Genomic DNA, 16,509 nt, shown 5'->3' on the forward strand with positions numbered 1-16,509 from the left:
GGGGCCGCGGCCTTCGCTGATTGGTCCGTAGACCCTCAGTGCCGGGTCGGGCGGGGTTTTTCAGCCGAGGCGGGAACCCAAATGTCGTTTTTGATTGGCAAGGTTTGGGTCCAGGGGCGCGACTGACTCTGATTGGTCAAGGTACTGAGTTTCCGCGCGGGATTGGCTTGCAGAAAGATAAAGGCGGGACCAGCAGAGGAAGCTTTGGTAGTCGGCTCTCAGAAACGTAGGCGGTGACTCTTCCAGGAGCTGCGGCTCTGTTGGTGAGTAATCTCGGGCAACGGCGGCCATCGACGCCGGGCGAGCGGAGCGCTTGCCGCCTGGGCCTTCTCGCGCCTCGTGTGGGGAAACTATCTTCCCGCTGCGCGAGGTTAGGGCGCCTCAGTCGTGTCTTTCCTTAACTGACTCTACATCCGGGTTTTTTTCTGCTGGGCCGTCCTTTGAGCTCGTGGGCCAATGGGGTTCGCCACTTAGGACGCTCCGCCTACTGGGTCGCGTAGAGCATCTTGGGACTCGTAGTAAACCTCTCGAGATCTCCCTCTACCACGCGGGGAGCAGAAGCTGTCCAGCTTTCGCTTTGTTTTCCAAGCTGTGCCTCCTTCCCGCCTCTCCCGACTTCCTCCTCGAAGGAAGATCCCTGAGCAGCCCGTTAAGCCCGTTTTGGGGCAGAGGATTTGGAGAAACCCAGGGCTGAAGTTACCTTTTTTCCTTCTTTCAGCTCTACCTCGGCATCTATCTCCATGGCAGTTCCCGAGACCCGCCCCAACCACACTATTTATATCAACAACCTCAACGAGAAGATCAAGAAGGATGGTGAGTTCTGGGGATAGTCCAGACTCCAGGTTACCTCGCACGAGCCGGCCCCCTCTTGCATACCCCGCATTCACTTCTCTTCCTTCGCTTTCTCCAGCCAAACCGTCAGTTAATCCTTCAGCCTTTGCACACACTGCTTCCTGTGTCTTTAACGCGCCTCCAGTCCATCTTGTACTCTGGCCATTAGCCTGGAAACTGTTGTTCGTCTTTGAAGGTTTCAGCTCACAGGACTCCTCCAAGAACCCTTCGGCGTCCCCTTTCCCCTCAGGTGCCTGCCTCTGACTTCCCAGAGGCCCTGGACATGTCCCGCTCAAGCCCTGATGGTTCTGGGCTGTTACGGGGTTGTCTGCACTGGTGTGTGAGCTCCATGAGAGTAAGCGCTGGGATGGTCTTGGTCCCCGTCCTGTACTCAGTGATCGGCCCACTGTGGAGGTGTTTGATTTCAAAAAGGAAATGAAATAAGAGTAAGATGGCTAACACCATCATCAGGTACTGATATGTACATCTTTATTAAGTTAAATTCTCACAACAATATTTCAGGAAGGAGCTGTTACTTCTCTTTCTCAGATTAGGAATCAGACTCAGGTGATGTGACTTGCCCAGGGTCACACAACAAGGTAAAGTGGTTGAGGCCACCAGTGTGGAATTCTGCTTAAGAACTCTATTCTTTTTTTTTTTTTTAAAGATTTTATTTATTTATTTGACAGAGAGAGACAGTGAGAGAGGGAACACAAGTAGGGAGAGTGGGAGAGGGAGAAGCAGGCTTCCCGCTGAGCAGGGAGCCCGATGTGGGGCTTGATCCCAGGACCCGGGGATCATGACCTGAGCCGAAGGCAGACGCTTAACGACTGAGCCACCCAGGCGCCCAGAACTCTATTCTTTTTTTTTTTTTAATTAATTTATTTATTTGAGAGAGCGAGAATGAGAGATAGAGAGAGTACATGAGAGGGGGGAGGGTCAGAGGGAGAAGCAGACTCCCTGCCGAGCAGGGAGCCCGATGCGGGACTCAATCCCGGGACTCCAGGATCATGACCTGAGCCGAAGGCAGTCACCTAACCAACTGAGCCACCCAGGCGCCCAAGAACTCTATTCTTGACATTGGACGTATTTTTCCATTTTCTTTATCACCTTTATTGAGTTTCATTTTCTATATTTGAAAATTGAACAAAGCCCTAGTACTTTCTTTGCATGGATGTTACATGGATTACATTAGCCAAACATCCATGCAGTGCTTCCTTTTATGGTATCCAGTCGTTAGTAAGGGCTGGATAAAATTTATCGCTTATTATCCCCTTAAGAAAATTCTTGGGGTGGGGGCGCCTGGGTGGCTCAGTCGGTTAAGCGTCTGCCTTCGGCTCAGGTCATGATCCCAGGGTCCTGGGATCGAGTCCCGCATCAGGCTCCTTGCTCAGTGGGGAGCCTGCTTCTCCCTCTCCCTCTGCCCGCCGCTCCCCCTGTTTGTACACTCTCTCTGTGTCAAATAAATAAATAAAATCTTTAAAAGAAAAAAGAAAATTCTGGCGGGGGTGGAGAAAATTCTCGGGGAGAACCAAAGGAGTTTGCTGGAATTAAGTTTGAGCTGTTGAAGAAAACCAGACAAGCCATGTAAATCCCCTTGTGCCTTTAGAGTATCGTGCCCAGCCAGTACTCTGTGGTGCTGGGGAAACACTGGTGACAGACAGTCCTGGTCCTGCCTTCATGGGGCCACAGTCCAGTGGGAAAGGCAGACCTGCTTCCAGACAGCGGTAGCCCAGAGTAGCCAGGGCCGTGATTGGGGAAGCATAAGCAGAGTGGTCAGGACTGGGATGGGGCATCCCGACAGAGGGGTTTGTTCTCTCATAGAAGAGGAGACATTTCAGAGAAGCCTTCCAGGTAGGGGAAGCACAGTGTATATGTCGTGGTGAGGGAGAAGAGTGTTCCGAACCTGGACCAACATGTGCAGATGTCTAGTGGCAAAAGAGAGCCCGGGCCATTCTGGAAACGACAAGCAGTTTGTGTGACTGAGGCTTGTGACACAGTGAGCAGTGCACTGATGGTTTGTGGGATCTTGTGGGCGGGTGGGCCGTTAGACTTTGTCCTGAGGCCATCAGGGAGCCAGGTGAGGGACACAGTCTGGTGTGAGGACAACGTATGGAGGGTGAACTTGAGTGGGCGAGAAGGGAGAGAGGCCCAGAGTCCAGGGGAATGACCGAGGCCCAAACTGGGTTCATGGGGGTGGAGAGAAACACCAGAAATGGCATCACGAGAATTTTTGGCAAATTTTGCCAAAACACATTTTGCTTCCCTCTTTACCCCACTATTTTCTTTTCTTCCCTCACCTAGTCTTTCAGCAGGTGTCTTCAGCTCAGATGCCTCCTTTGTTTTGTTTTTTGTTGTTGTTTTTTTAAGGATTTTATTTATTTATTTATTTATTTTTAAAGATTTTATTTATTTATTTGACAGAGAGAGACCAGCGAGAGAGGGAACGAACACAAGCAGGGGGAGTGGGAGAGGGAGAAGCAGGCTTCCCGCAGAGCAGGGAGCCCGATGCGGGGCTCGATCCCAGGACTCTGGGATCATGACCTGAGCCGAAGGCAGACGCTTAAGGACTGAGCCACCCAGGCGCCCCTTTTTTAAGGATTTTATTTGTCAGAGAGCACAAGCAGGGGGAGTGGCAGGCAGAGAGAGGGAGAAGCAGGCTCCCCGCTGAGCAGAGAGCCTGATGTGGGGCTCGATCCCAGACCCTGGGATAATGACCTGAGCCGAAGGTAGACCCCCAACTGACTGAGCCCCCCAGGCGTCCCTCAGATGCCTTCTTTGCATAAGATTGTTTTTTTTCTGTCAGGTGTGGTAGTTTGTTTGTGAGATACGGTGGCATGGGGTTCAGATGGACTTGGGTCCCGGTCCCCGCTCTGTAGCTTCTTCCCAGTACCTTCAGGGCACTCCTCCTGAGCCAGCAATGAATCCTCTGAGTGCCTGTTTTCCTGTTCGTAAAATTGAGACCGTTCCGGTCGCTGTCTCACGAAGTGGTGGTGAGAACTTAGTGAAGTTTTTTCCGTAAAACATTTAGTGGTCTCTTTCTTCATGCAGATGTTCTTGGTGAAGCCTGGGTGCTCGAATCTGCACTGAGCCTGGGGCCACTGCAGTAAGCCAACTGGAGGGGCTTGTAGTTAAGGATAGCCAAACAAGGAAGCAAATGTGAGGTCAGGAGGTGGGAAATACCGCGAAGGAAAAGCAAGTAGGGTGCAAGGAGTGGGGAGAGTGACAACGGGGCACCTTTGTTAAGACAGGATGGTCGGGGGCGGCCTCTGAAGTGGGAACACTTTTACTGAGAGCTGGGTGACTAGAAGGAGGCAGCGGTGTACGCATCAGGAGAAAGGTCCTTGTGGTGGAGGCAGCAGCCGGGGCAAAGGTCCTGGGGCAGCATCCGTGTACCGGCCCGGGAAAGGGCTATGAGGCCAGTGTGACTGGAGATAGGGGCAGTGGGGTGGAAGGTGGGGGACCAGGTTGGAGAGGTTGGCCAGGGCCACCTCACACAGGCCTGGGTCAAGGTGCTGGTGACGGGGAAAAGCACGCTCACATTTATCGAGCATTTGTCATGGGCCCTTTGTTACGTGGGCCTCCTGTTCTTCATCCAGCAGGAGGTACCCGTACCCTCCATGCTCTCAGAGGAGCGCCCACAACCTACCCCTGCTGGTATTGCTGGCCCTTGAGGGGTTCCTGACCTGTGGCAGCGTGTCAGGGGGCCGATGGTTTCCCTTCTGGGCCTCGCTCGGCTCTGAAAAAGGAACTCAGCCCCCAGGACAAGGTACCAAGACCTCCAGTCACCCATGGGCCTTCCCTTCCTCCCCCTGCAGAGCTGAAGAAGTCCCTCTATGCCATCTTCTCCCAGTTTGGCCAGATCCTGGATATCCTGGTTTCCCGAAGCCTGAAGATGAGGGGCCAGGCCTTTGTCATTTTCAAGGAGGTCAGCAGCGCCACCAACGCCCTGCGCTCCATGCAGGGTTTCCCCTTCTACGACAAGCCCATGGTGAGTGCCGTGGCAGACTGGGTGGGTCTGGACCTCCTGGCACTCGTAGTCCGGTCCCCTAAAGTCAGGAATCTCTCTGGCTGTTGGTCAGCGTTCACTGTTCTTTGTACTAGGGCGGGTGGGGGTGGGGGTGCCCAGTGACCGAGGGAGCCCCCAGCCCTGCCCTTTCAGACCCCAGATGGTGACGACCCAGAGGGGCCAGGGCTGGGATAGGGGAAGTGCACAGATCTTGGGGGAGCTTAGGAGAGGCACTTCACCCAGTCTGGGCGTTCAGAGAAGGCTTTCTGGATGTGAGGCTCAAAGGAGAAGGACTAGCTGGGGGAGGCGGGGGAGAAAGTGTTAGATAACTGGGAGCATTTGTAGTTGAGGACGTGGGTCAAGTCGGTTTGGCTGGAGCAAAGGGTGGGTGTGGGGTGGGGGTGCTTGGGAGCCATGGAAGGGTTTAGGGAGATGCCTCTGGCTGTTGGGGAGAGTGAATTAGAGGCGGGAGGTTAGGGGAGGCTGGGTGTGAGGGAGCCCCGGCCAGGACCAGGGTGGGGGCCATGAATGGGTAGAAATGGGTGGGTTGCAGGGGTTCAAGAGACCAAGTGGACAGCCAGCGGGGCTGCATTCTGGGCGGTGGGGAATGGCTTAAAGTTCCCGCCCTGAACTAGCATTCCTGCCGTATCACTGGCAGCCATCTTTGGTTCCTGGGGCCTTTTTCCGTATCCCTCTATCAGTGGAGTTTCACCTGATGGGACTCTGCCTCCTTGAACCAACTCCCTTGGGGAGGGAACAGCAAATGCTGGTGTGTCCAGGTCCCAGGCGGGTCACCTCCCGTGGAAGACAGTGGGCCCCGGGAGCCGTGGGGTAGCCTGGAACCCTACCGTCGTGTGGAGGGGGCCCGGATGTGCCTGCTCTCACCTCTGGGTGTGAGCCCAGACTTAGTGCATCTTCCATTGCTTTTCTGGAACAGCTGGGAACTCGCTCTTGAAGTATAAAGATCATAGTGTTACCGTGTTGATCCTGCTCCCCAAATCACCGCGTGGAGCATTTCAGACACTCACGTGAGAGTGAGTTCTGTGAGGGAGTCTGTCAGGCCTGCCTTCGGAACCTCTGCCGCTGCCTGCTTCCTCCTCCCCTGTGGCTTTCCTGGTCTCTGCTTGGACCCCTGCTCCCCACAGGCTCTTCTCCATGTGCAGTCCCAGGGCTGCTTCCAGCACACCCGGGAAATGTCCTCACTCCCTGCTTGGGACACTCCATGGCTCCCAGCTTTTCCCAGGGAAAAAACCCAAACTCCTCCCTCCTCATCCCCGTTGATCTTGAACATGCTGCACACCTTGTCTACTGTTCCCTTTGGTAGAATGCTTTTTTCCTAGATCTTTCTCTCTGTCTCTACACCAGTGTCACTTCACGGAGGCCTCTCTTAGCCACACTCTGAAATTTTCGATTCTTACCTTTTTTTTTTTTCTTTCCTTTTTCTTTTTTTTTTTTTTTTTAAGTAGGCTTCACGCCCAACCTGGGGCTTGAACTCGCAACCCTGAGATTGAGAGTCGCATGCTCTGAGTCGGCCACTTTTTAATCTTTTTCATCGTGTCTTTCTCACCACGTACAGCATGAGGGCAGGGGCCTTTGTGGGCTGTACCCCCAGAAGAGAGGTTCTCCATAGACCGCTGAGCATGAGCTTTAGCCTGGGGGTCTAAACTCTTGTGTGATTGGAACCCCCCTGCATAGTGTTTCTGTCCTGGCCCTATTTTCTCGGGCTTCTGCCTTTGGCCCGATGCTCAGGACTGTCGCATCTTCCCTTCAGAATCGCAGCAACCCACTAACCAAACACCTCATGCGTGCCAGCGACTATTCCAAGCACTTAAGCTCATTTAGTCCTTATAGTCATCCTTTCAAGTGGGAAATTTCCACAGTCCCCATTTTACAGATGAGGACGTTGAGGCCAAGGGATTTCCATAACCTTACTCACTGAGCCTCTGGTACAGGTCTGCTTTTGCACCCAGGCAATTTGGCTTTGAGATCGACGCTCTTCACCCTTCTGCTCTCTGTTTGGCAGCGCATTCAGTATGCCAAGACTGACTCGGATATCATTGCCAAGATGAAGGGCACCTTCGTGGAGCGGGACCGCAAGCGGGAGAAGAGGAAGCCCAAGAGCCAGGAGACCCCAGCGGCCAAGAAGGCCGTACAGGGTGGGGCAGCCGCCCCCGTGGTAGGGGCTGTCCAGGGGCCTGTCCCGGTAAGCCAGGGCCCAGAGATGATGCCCTCTCCCCATCAGGCCTGCCTTAGCCTTGTGGCCTGGCATGTGGGCACAATGGGTGGGGGAGGTCTCTCCTTGGGGTTCTGGCCCCCTCCCTTTCCATTTCCTTCCAGAACTTGTGTGCCTCTCTCTGAGGGATTGCGCACTTGGGTGATGGACTCTGCACTTGGGTGATGGACTCTGCACTTGGAAATGCCTCTGTGCTTCCCCAACTTTTTCAGGAGCTTTCTTTCTCTGTGTCTCTGTCCCTTGGTTTCTTTCTCCCCTTGACCTTAATCTTGTTGTCTATGTCTTAATGTCTATGCAGAAAATCCAGAGGAAGCCACGAACCAACTTTTTTGGATTAATTAGTGAATTTAATTTTTTTTTAAATTTTTTTATTGTTATGTTAATCCCCATACATTACATCATTAGTTTTAGATATAGTGTTCCATGATTCATTGTTTGTGCATAACACCCAGTGCTCCATGCAGAACGTGCCCTCCTCAATACCCATCACCAGGCTAACCCATCCTCCCACCCCCCTCCCCTCTAGAACCCTCAGTTTGTTTTTCAGAGTCCATCGTCTCTCATGGTTCTTCTCCCCCTCCGATTTCCCCCCCTTCATTCTTCCCCTCCTGCTACATTCTTCTTCTTTTTTTCTTTCTTAACATATATTGCATTATTTGTTTCAGAGGTACAATTAGTGAATTTAATTTATCAGGCTCACCAGAGAGAAGGTCAGTGTGGAAGAAGTCAGTTTTATTTCTCTGTGCTAGCAACAAACAAGTAGACTCCAAATTTTAAAATAGCTCAGGATTAAATCCAACGAAAGGTGTGCAAAAACCACCTGCTAAAAGTATAGAACATTTCACTGAGAGAAATGGGAGGTGAATTCAGCAAATGGACAGGCGACTCAAAACTTAAGATGCCAGTCCTCCAGATTGGCCTAACACTCAACACAATTCTGATCAAAATGCCAGCAGGAATTTTGGGGACATTGGCGGTCCATTTCCACAGGGCTGTGGAAAGGCAAGGCAAGGCAGGTAAGGAGAATGAAGCTGGGAGGCCCGCTGTAGGCGTCAAGATAATGTGACATTGGCCTAAGGGGATGGAGATGGACCAGGTGGCAGAAGAGAGTCCAGAAATAGGTCCACATAGGCATGGTTTCTCAGCCAGTGAAGGCTCCACCGAGGTGCAGTGCTGAAAGGACTTTTTTTTTTTTTTTTTGGCTAATAAATGGATGAATTGAATGTCTGTGAGGCAAAGAATTAGTCTTACTTCAGCTATATGAGTTAGTTTGTGATGAATCGTAGACCTCAATGTGACAGCTAAAACAATAAAGCTTCTAGAAAGAAACAGGAAAATCTCTTCATGACCTTTGTGAGGGCCCGAGAAGTAGAAACGCCCTGTTTTCTAAATAGAATCGAGAAAGCACGAAGTACTTCAGAAGAGCTAGGCGAATTGCATCTGTTCCTTACTGCTGGGTCTCCACGTTGGCTTTTCTGCCCGGTCACACACTGTTTGTCCGGCTTTCACCAGTGCCAGGTCACTTTCTGTCTGGCGTCAGCAGCGGGCCCGGGGTTCCTGCCCAGCTTCCCTCTTCTTACCCAATCCCCTCTTCTGCACCCAGCTTTTTGTCTACCTTTGAGTCCTCAGCTGTGGTTCCCGCGCCACTGGCCGCCCCGTCTCCCCTGGGGGCATGAGCTGTGTGCCTTCGGGCTGGCTCCCTTCCATTTCTCTCCACATCTGCCCTGTCCAGCCCTGTCCATCTCCGCCTTCCGCTCTCTGTTCCTCTTTTCGCTGTAGGTCTCTTTTCTCCCCCCCTTCCCAAGGAAAAGTATAACTGCTCATTACAGTGTTTACTTCCACTTCTTTGTTAACAGTCATTAGCATTTTCCAGTCTTTTTTTTTTTTTTTTTTTTTCCTATAGTGATGAACAGTTGGGTCACGTTGGTTAGTTTTTCTACGTTAAAAAAAATTTTTTTTTTAAGTTTCTAGTTTGATATCCGCCTTGAGCCTGGGTCAGTTTTGCTCCATCCATTTTCCTTCGGGTGACCTTTGTCTCCATGGGTGCCTTGGGCTCTGTCCCCTGTGTCTTTCACACCCTGGATCTCCTGACACCCTCTGGTCCGCTCTGCCTCCTGCTGACACCAAACCCGCCCCGCTCAGCCCTGCCCTCCGTCTCTCCGCAGGGCATGCCCCCGATGACCCAGGCGCCCCGCATCATGCACCACATGCCTGGCCAGCCTCCCTACATGCCGCCTCCTGGCATGATCCCACCTCCAGGCCTGGCTCCTGGCCAGATCCCGCCAGGGGCCATGCCCCCGCAGCAGCTTATGCCGGGACAGATGCCGCCTGCCCAGCCTGTAAGTGTCTCCTTCTCCTGGGGTCTCATAAAGAGCTAGAACATGGGAATAGAAAGGGACGGGTGGGGGCTCTGTTGGAGGGAAAGAGAGGGATTGTTGGAGGAGCTTCGGTCAGGGTGAGGCTGGAGTGGCGACCAGAACCTAGTTTGATTCGCTGAACTTCTGCGGAGCACCCGCTGATGGATACAGCAGGGCTCTTAGTGGCTTGTAGGCTGGTGGGGGCAAGGTGGCGTAGACAGGCAACATCAGCGATGTCAGGTGAAGGGGGCAGAAAGAATTCAAGCGGGGTGGGGGTGGGAAACAGGAAAGCACTAGGTACCCCTAGACTCATGGGCTCTGTCACTTCCTTGCAGCTTTCAGAAAATCCACCAAATCACATCTTATTCCTCACCAACTTGCCCGAGGAGACCAACGAGCTCATGCTGTCCATGCTTTTCAACCAGTAAGTGGGCCCAGTAGCTTTGCAGGGGCCAGAGGGCAATGGCCAGGAGATGGCACCATGGGGCCAGGCCTCGGAGTTCTGCTGTGCAGCCCTGAGCCTGCTTAGGATTTGCAGGCAGGACAGTGACTAGAGGCCTAAAAGGGGGAAACTGAGGCCAGGCCCACAGCCTGAGGAGGTATGGTAGTGGCAAGCTTAGGGTATAGCAGTGCGGGACCTTCCTCGACTTCCTGAGGGGTGGGGGAGTCCCTGGGCCTCCTCTTTCCAGCCTCTAAATCAGAAAAGTGCTTGGTGTGTATAAAATAACGGCAAGGTGGCATCGAGCACTGGCTAGAGGCCCAAATCAGCTGCAAAATCAAACTGCGTTGGTGGGAGATAGGGATGATTGAAACCTCATGTGCTGGTAATGGGGTGTAACCACTATGGCTGTTGTGTTCAGTGAAGCAGGGGGTATGTGCTCACCTGGTGACCCTGCTTCTAATCTTAATATCCTAAAGATACTCTTAAGGTGAGTCCCAAGGGATGTGGATGGACCTCATTCCTCCGGGTGGTGGGGAGTTGGAGCCAGCCTGGGGAAGAGGGAGAGGTCAGACGCGCTACTCGCCATGACCTGCTCTGGGGCAGTTGGAAGAATAGAGCAGCACGGATGGTTCTTTGTAACACGACAGGGAATTTTGAGAAACTCCGTAAGACAGAAAAAAACAATATCACACGTATATCCTTCTGTAAAACAATACGTACTTTGTAAGAGCGGCGGCAGAAGAAAGTGTACCCAGCACGCATGAGGATGGTTGCCCAATGGGGAAGGAAGTTAGGGAAGACAAGGGGGAAATGAGAGAAACAGCAGATCATAAAAAGTCAGGGTAGTGTTTATTTCTGGAACGGGGTGGGTGGGTTATGATTGGGGAAGGACATGGGGGCAGTGTTCTGTTTTTTTTATTTTTTTATTTTTCAAAGATTTTATTTGAGACAGACAGAGAGAGAGCGCCCAGGCAGGGGGAGGGGCAGAGGGAGAGGGAGAAGCAGACTCCCGGCTGAGCAGGGAGCCCAATCCGGGGCTTGATCCCAGGACCCTGGGATCATGACCTGAGCCCAAGGCAGACGCTTAACGACTGAGCCACCCAGGCCCTCCTGTGTGTCCTGTTTCTTGATTTAAGTTGTGGTTGCATAGGCATGGGTGTTCATGTTAAAATATTTCCTTAAATGACACGTTTACATTGTGTGTACTTGTTTATGTTAGGGTTCCTCAGCTTCACACTGTGTGCATCTGGGGCTGGATAATCCTTTCTTACTGTGCATTGTAGGATGTGTAGCAGTATCCCTGGTCTCTAGGCTCCCGATGCCAGAACATTTCGGGGGAGACACCAAGTCTGGATCCCTGAGGTTTCTTCCCTTCTTTCAGGTTCCCTGGCTTCAAGGAGGTCCGACTGGTCCCCGGGCGGCACGACATCGCCTTTGTGGAGTTTGACAATGAGGTACAGGCAGGGGCTGCTCGTGACGCACTGCAGGGCTTCAAGATCACCCAGAACAATGCCATGAAGATCTCCTTTGCCAAGAAGTAGCACCTTTTCCCCCTGCCTGCCCCTGCCCCCTGTTCTGGGGCCACCCCTTCCCCCCCTTGGCTCAGCCCCCTGAAGGTAAGTCCCCCTCGGGGGCCTTCTCAGAGCCGTGTGTGAGTGAGTGGTCGCCACACAGCATTGTACCCAGAGTCTGTCCCCAGACATTGCACCTGGCGCTGTTAGGTTGGAATTAAAATGGTTTTTTTTTGAGGTTCGGTTTTTCACAACCATTTGTCGTTTTTATTTTCTTGTCGTCTGTGCCGCCTTTTCTTGCACATCAGAATATTCTGGGTGTTTGGACCTCTTAGCATGCTGGGGTTTGCAGCCTTGGGAAAACACAGAATAATGTAGTAACTTTGTCTAAGCTTCAGGCATCTTTACTAGTTTGGAAAAATTTCTGTTTTGTCTCCATCAGCATTCAGAGCAGGAAATTGAAACCCAGGCTGCCATGTGCAGTTGGGCAGGTTGTGTACTACACAAGGATGCCACCCACCTTTAAGGGGGCACTATTTACTTTGTAGATTCGTATGTTTTTTCTAACTTGATAGTGTTAAGAAAGGTTTTTCTTCGCCTTTTTTGAATCTTCACAAAAATGCCTTCTGTCGTAGCAACAGTCCCTAGAAACCACGCTAGATACTTCAGGAAGAAAAGGAAGGGAACTGGGTGCTCAGGAATTCATTGGAAGGATAGAGGAGTGGTAGCCTGGGTTTGAGACACTTGAGTTGAAGTTTGCAGTCTCTGATTGAGCTGCAGTGTGGACTTCAGGAAGGCGCCAATGCTGCTGATGGAAGTGCCCGGCCCACATGGGAAGCCACTGACCAGGCACAAAGGGTGTGGCCACTTCAAACACCGCTAATCTTCCCTGCTGGCCACCCGCCAGCCAGGAGCCTCGGGCAGGTGGCTGAACCACGTCCTGCAGTCCCCTGGCTGCAGGGGAATCTAGGAAATGGAGTTTCTGATTGGACAGTCATGTAATCTACCTGAAGCTATGGATAAGAAGGGAGATCAAAGGAGGGATCTTCTTTAGCAGTCTCTTAACAAACCTGATTCTGGGAAAAAAAAATTTGTTTTAAAGATTTTATTTATTTATTTGAGAGAGAATGGGGAGCGGGGGCAGAGGAAGAGGGACAAGCAGACTCCCTGCTGAGTAGGGAGCCTGACAGGGTACTCGATCCCAGGACCCTGAGATCATGACCTGAGCTGAAGTCAGACGCTTAACCAACTGAGCCACCCAGGCGCCCCTGGAAATTTTTTTAATTGACTCAAAAATACACATGGTCAGTAGATCCTGGTTTTTATTGTCTGCCTGGTGGACCCCCTAGCTGTTCCCCATGAGCAGCTGATGTCCCGGCTCCAAGCTTCATTTTCTTCCCAGGTAAGGGAAGAATTCCTGTATGTTAGTCCTGTGGTATTCATGGTTGGTACACACCACCACGGCCAACATACACCCACTGTCAGGCCCCCAGGAAGCACCATAAACTCAGCAAATACTTGCCGAGTACCTATCGTGCTAAATGCTCTTCTTGGCACAGGACACGCAGTGGTGAATGAAATCGACAGGCCAACTGCAAATACTGCAGTTGTTCTGATAAAACAACTGGGGTGGTGGGGCTGCGGAACAGTCCTGGGTGATCAAGGAAAGCCGATCATCAGACGTGACTTTGGAGCAGGCCTGTTTCTCCCATCCACGGTGGCGGTGCTGGGTATTGGGTGCGTGGAGATGGCTGAGGTCCAGGCTTTGCCCCTGACGAATTCTTCCCCACCCCCAAGCCCATGCGGCCCAATCCACTTCCCCCTTATAAAAGTTTGGACTCGAGGCCATAGGTGAGAATGCCCGAGGCCGGGAGATGGCCACCCAGGAGAATGACCTTGGGCACGGGGATCTATTGGAGACGCAGTTTTAGAGGTTGAGACTTGAGTTCAAATCCCCCCTCCGTTTTCTCCTGACCTTCGGCAGCAGACAACTCCACACTCAGTGAGTGACGGGTGTGGGCCTGGAGCCAAATCTGACCCCTCCGTTCCCCGGCTCTAACCTTGGGCAAGTTTCTGAAGGCTGTCCCCTGCCATTTCCACGGCAGCCCTCTTAAGGTGATGTAGAGTGTCCCTTTGAGTTAATAAGATAAAAATTAGTGCTGAGTGCTCTTTATTTTATTTTTTTTTAAATATTTTACTTATTTATTTTGACAGAGAGAGAGAGACAGGGAGAGAGGGAACACAAGCAGGGGGAGTGGCAGAGGGAGAAGCAGGTTTCCCGCTGAGCAGGGAGCCCGATATGGGGCTCGATCCCAGGACCCTGGGATCATGACCCGAGCCGAAGGCAGATGCTTAACAACTGAGCCATCCAGGTGCCCCCTGAGTGCTCTTTAAATAACTTAGCTTTCCTGGTCCCTATTTTAGTAAGGCGAGGCTCTTAGAAGAGAAATCGCTCAGGCCAGGTCACCCAGTCAGGAAGTGGCTTGTGAAGATAAATAGGGATTATGGTGGAGCATTGCTAGCCAGAAGCCCCAGCATAAAATACTTGGTTCTTGAGAGTGGGGGCTGTTCCTGGCGATCAAAAGGCTGCCTTGTTCTGTCCTTGAGCACAGGAAATTCCAAGGTAGTTTCTGTACTAGCTCCCTGTTTTTTGTTCTTGGAGGGGCAGCGGAGGGGCCCAGGTACCCAAGCAGCCTCAAGAGAAGATGGAATTAAATATCTCAGCCTGCCTGTCTGGGCCTCTGATTGTTGAGGGGGCTGGGTGGCTGTCACTTGGAGTGGCCTGGGCTGCTTTGGGCCTATCTGGGCGTTTCCTTGGGCAGGCAGCCCTCACCCTGTCCTTGAAATGGTTCTGGCTGGGTAGCAGCCTCTAGGGGTTGTGGGGGAAATTTGGGACTGGTTAAGGGCGGAGACAGGACTGAGAACACAGGTTTCCTTGTGTTGCTGGAGAGAGGGAGGGCAGAAGGAAATTGGAGACCCCATTTCCCCCTCGGTCACTCTCTTGCTTGGAGTCCACGATGGCTGGGTTGCCGGTGTTCCTCGGTGTCCTCATTTTGCTGTCTGCCTTCCCGGGGCCTAGTGTCGGGGGCCACGCCATGCCCAAGCTGGCTGACCGCAAGCTGTGTGCCGATGAGGAATGCAGCTGTAAGAGTTGGGGGTTGGGGGGCCTGGGGGCTTGGGCTGCCAGCCCATTGGGGGGTGCTGTCATTCCCTTCTATTCCTTCCCCAGACCCCATCTCCATGGCCGTGGCCCTTCAGGACTACGTGGCCCCCGACTGCCGTTTCCTGACCATACACAGGGGCCAAGTCGTGTATGTCTTCTCCAAGCTGAAGGGCCGAGGGCGGCTCTTCTGGGGAGGCAGTGTGAGTCTTGGGAGAACAAAAGAGGAAAGGATATGGGGCTGGGGTGGGAGTACACCCTAATTTTCCACCCAAAGGGAAAATTTGAGGGGGTGGACTGAAATAGTTTGGGGGGGGCAGGGGTATTGTGATCTACTTGGTTTTCACCTTGTTGAGCCATTATGGGGCACCCACTATCGTGCCAGGCCCTGTTCCAGACCCTGAAGATACAACAGCGAATGATCCCTTTTATTCTAATGGAAGGAGACAAGCCATCAAAAAATATCAGCAAATACGTGCTCCTCTGAGAATTAATACACACTGACTGGGTGGCTACTTCAGGTGGTCAGGGAGGGCCTCCCTGCGGTGGCTGTAGGCTGAGATCTGAGTGACAAGCATGGAGCCAGCCATCTGGAGATCAGGAAGAAGAATAGTGCTATGATCTTCAGCAGGAACAAGTTTGCCATCTTCCCAGACCCAGGCTTTGCCTTCTTCCTCTCCAGGTTCAGGGAGATTACTATGGAGATTTAGCTGCTCGCCTGGGCTATTTCCCCAGCAGTGTTGTACGTGAGGACCAGACCCTGAAACCTGGCAAAATCGATGTGAAGACAGATGTGAGTGTCTTGGGGGCTGGCAGGGATCCAGAGGGAGGACCCTGGGGTTGTGATGATTGACAAAGATACTCCTGCTTTTGGCGCCCTGGCAGCGTAGCTGTGTGCGCTAGGACAAATTCCCTGCCTCGGTTTTCTTATCTGTAAAATGGGGAGTGATTTTTAAGTCCCTGTCAGATTGAGAGGTGCAAAGATCAGGGAGCTCTGGCCTAATTTGCATAGCACGTGTTTGGCCAAACCTGGCCCCTGTCGCCACAGCCTTTGCTAAAACCACTAGATCCTTTGTGGTACGACCGCTGGTTTTTCTCCCCACTGTTTTCCCTTTCTCTTTTTCAGAAGTGGGATTTCTACTGCCAGTGAGCACAGACTACCACTGTCCCTGCTGTTTTTTTCTTCCAGGCTTTATGCAAATATATCAGCCAAGTGCAAAATGCGGGTCTCTGTGGTCTTTATGGGGGGGGGGGGGGGCGGAAGGAGGTGTAACAAAGGAAATGTTTCCCCAGGTTCCTGAATTTAGCCAGTCAGCCCCCTGACTGTGGTAACGTCAGTGGTTGCTAGGCAGAGTTCCACTGACTAAAAGCTCTTTGCTCCAAGCTGGGTACCGGAGGTGGGCTCCTAAGCTTAGATATCACACACAAACAAATGAGAAGGCGGAATAACCCAAACAGCCTGGTTGCGGGTTTTAGTGTCCTCTCTAGACCAGTGGGAGTGAGTTGAACTATTGGGAATGAGCCAACCGGACCATGAAGAAGACATAAATCACAGAATAGAGGTTTTCGTGGAAGATCATCTGCAGAGGGAGATGGGAGGTTAGCCTGCGCGTATCCCCCCCACCCCCGAGTTTTCGTCTTTTTTGCCTTTGAGGTCAGAAAGAGCGCTCGCCAGCTCAATATCCGCTCTTCTTCAGGGTCTTTCTGTCAATCCTGTCCATGCCCCCTTTGCAGCCATGTCCCCGCCCCCAGGTCCGCTCCTACCCAATCCAGAGTCTCGACTCTTCACCCGTACTCCTGACCAAATCCGTTTCTCGCTCGGCTAAACATCTCTGTACGGTCCATTCCCACTTGCTCCGCCAATCGCTCGTCTTGGTCCCTCCCCCTCTGACCCGTCCCCTCTCACGCCGCCAATCCGCGCCTTCTGTTCCGCCTCCTGGCCGTCGAGCCCGCCAATCCCTGTCTT

At 52.4% G+C, this 16,509-nt stretch overlaps 2 protein-coding genes across 4 annotated transcripts; both read left to right on the top strand.

The window, feature by feature from the left end:
- Positions 1–183: 183 nt before the first annotated feature.
- Positions 184–14,696, top strand: SNRPA (small nuclear ribonucleoprotein polypeptide A). Of its 2 annotated transcripts, XR_004297711.1 has the most exons (8): positions 184–263; positions 719–813; positions 4,650–4,822; positions 6,864–7,043; positions 9,239–9,412; positions 9,766–9,854; positions 11,254–11,488; positions 14,613–14,696. XR_004297711.1 is itself a non-coding variant. In XM_032390662.1 (7 exons), the coding sequence occupies exons 2-7, from the start codon at positions 741–743 to the stop codon at positions 11,411–11,413; spliced, it is 849 nt and encodes a 282-aa protein (XP_032246553.1). In that variant the 5' UTR covers positions 184–263; positions 719–740; the 3' UTR covers positions 11,414–11,637. The 2 variants fall into 2 exon arrangements, 1 of the variants encoding a protein (XP_032246553.1); XM_032390662.1 differs by lacking the exon at positions 14,613–14,696 and having other exon boundaries at positions 11,254–11,637.
- Positions 14,194–15,754, top strand: MIA (MIA SH3 domain containing). Of its 2 annotated transcripts, XM_032390665.1 has the most exons (4): positions 14,194–14,527; positions 14,613–14,746; positions 15,226–15,336; positions 15,670–15,754. In XM_032390665.1, exons 1-4 carry the CDS (start codon positions 14,401–14,403, stop codon positions 15,691–15,693), a joined length of 396 nt encoding a protein of 131 aa, XP_032246556.1. In that variant the 5' UTR covers positions 14,194–14,400; the 3' UTR covers positions 15,694–15,754. The 2 variants fall into 2 exon arrangements, with proteins under 2 accessions (XP_032246556.1, XP_032246555.1); XM_032390664.1 differs by having other exon boundaries at positions 15,226–15,727.
- Positions 15,755–16,509: the final 755 nt, after the last annotated feature.

This window comes from Phoca vitulina, unplaced genomic scaffold, assembly GCF_004348235.1.
Source record: "Phoca vitulina isolate PV1807 unplaced genomic scaffold, GSC_HSeal_1.0 scaffold58, whole genome shotgun sequence".
In the NCBI taxonomy this organism is placed as follows: Eukaryota; Metazoa; Chordata; class Mammalia; order Carnivora; family Phocidae; genus Phoca; species Phoca vitulina.

Bases quoted from the DNA above. Each gene is read 5' to 3' on its own strand.
- SNRPA (XM_032390662.1), top strand. From the start codon at position 741: ATGGCAGTTCCCGAGACCCGCCCCAACCACACTATTTATATCAACAAC. The intron at 4,823-6,863 runs GTGAGTGCCGTG...TCTGTTTGGCAG, and splicing joins CCTTCTACGACAAGCCCATG to CGCATTCAGTATGCCAAGAC. The intron at 7,044-9,238 runs GTAAGCCAGGGC...GTCTCTCCGCAG, and splicing joins CTGTCCAGGGGCCTGTCCCG to GGCATGCCCCCGATGACCCA.
- MIA (XM_032390664.1), top strand. From the start codon at position 14,401: ATGGCTGGGTTGCCGGTGTTCCTCGGTGTCCTCATTTTGCTGTCTGCC. The intron at 14,528-14,612 runs GTAAGAGTTGGG...TTCCTTCCCCAG, and splicing joins TGCCGATGAGGAATGCAGCT to ACCCCATCTCCATGGCCGTG. The intron at 14,747-15,225 runs GTGAGTCTTGGG...CTTCCTCTCCAG, and splicing joins GGCTCTTCTGGGGAGGCAGT to GTTCAGGGAGATTACTATGG.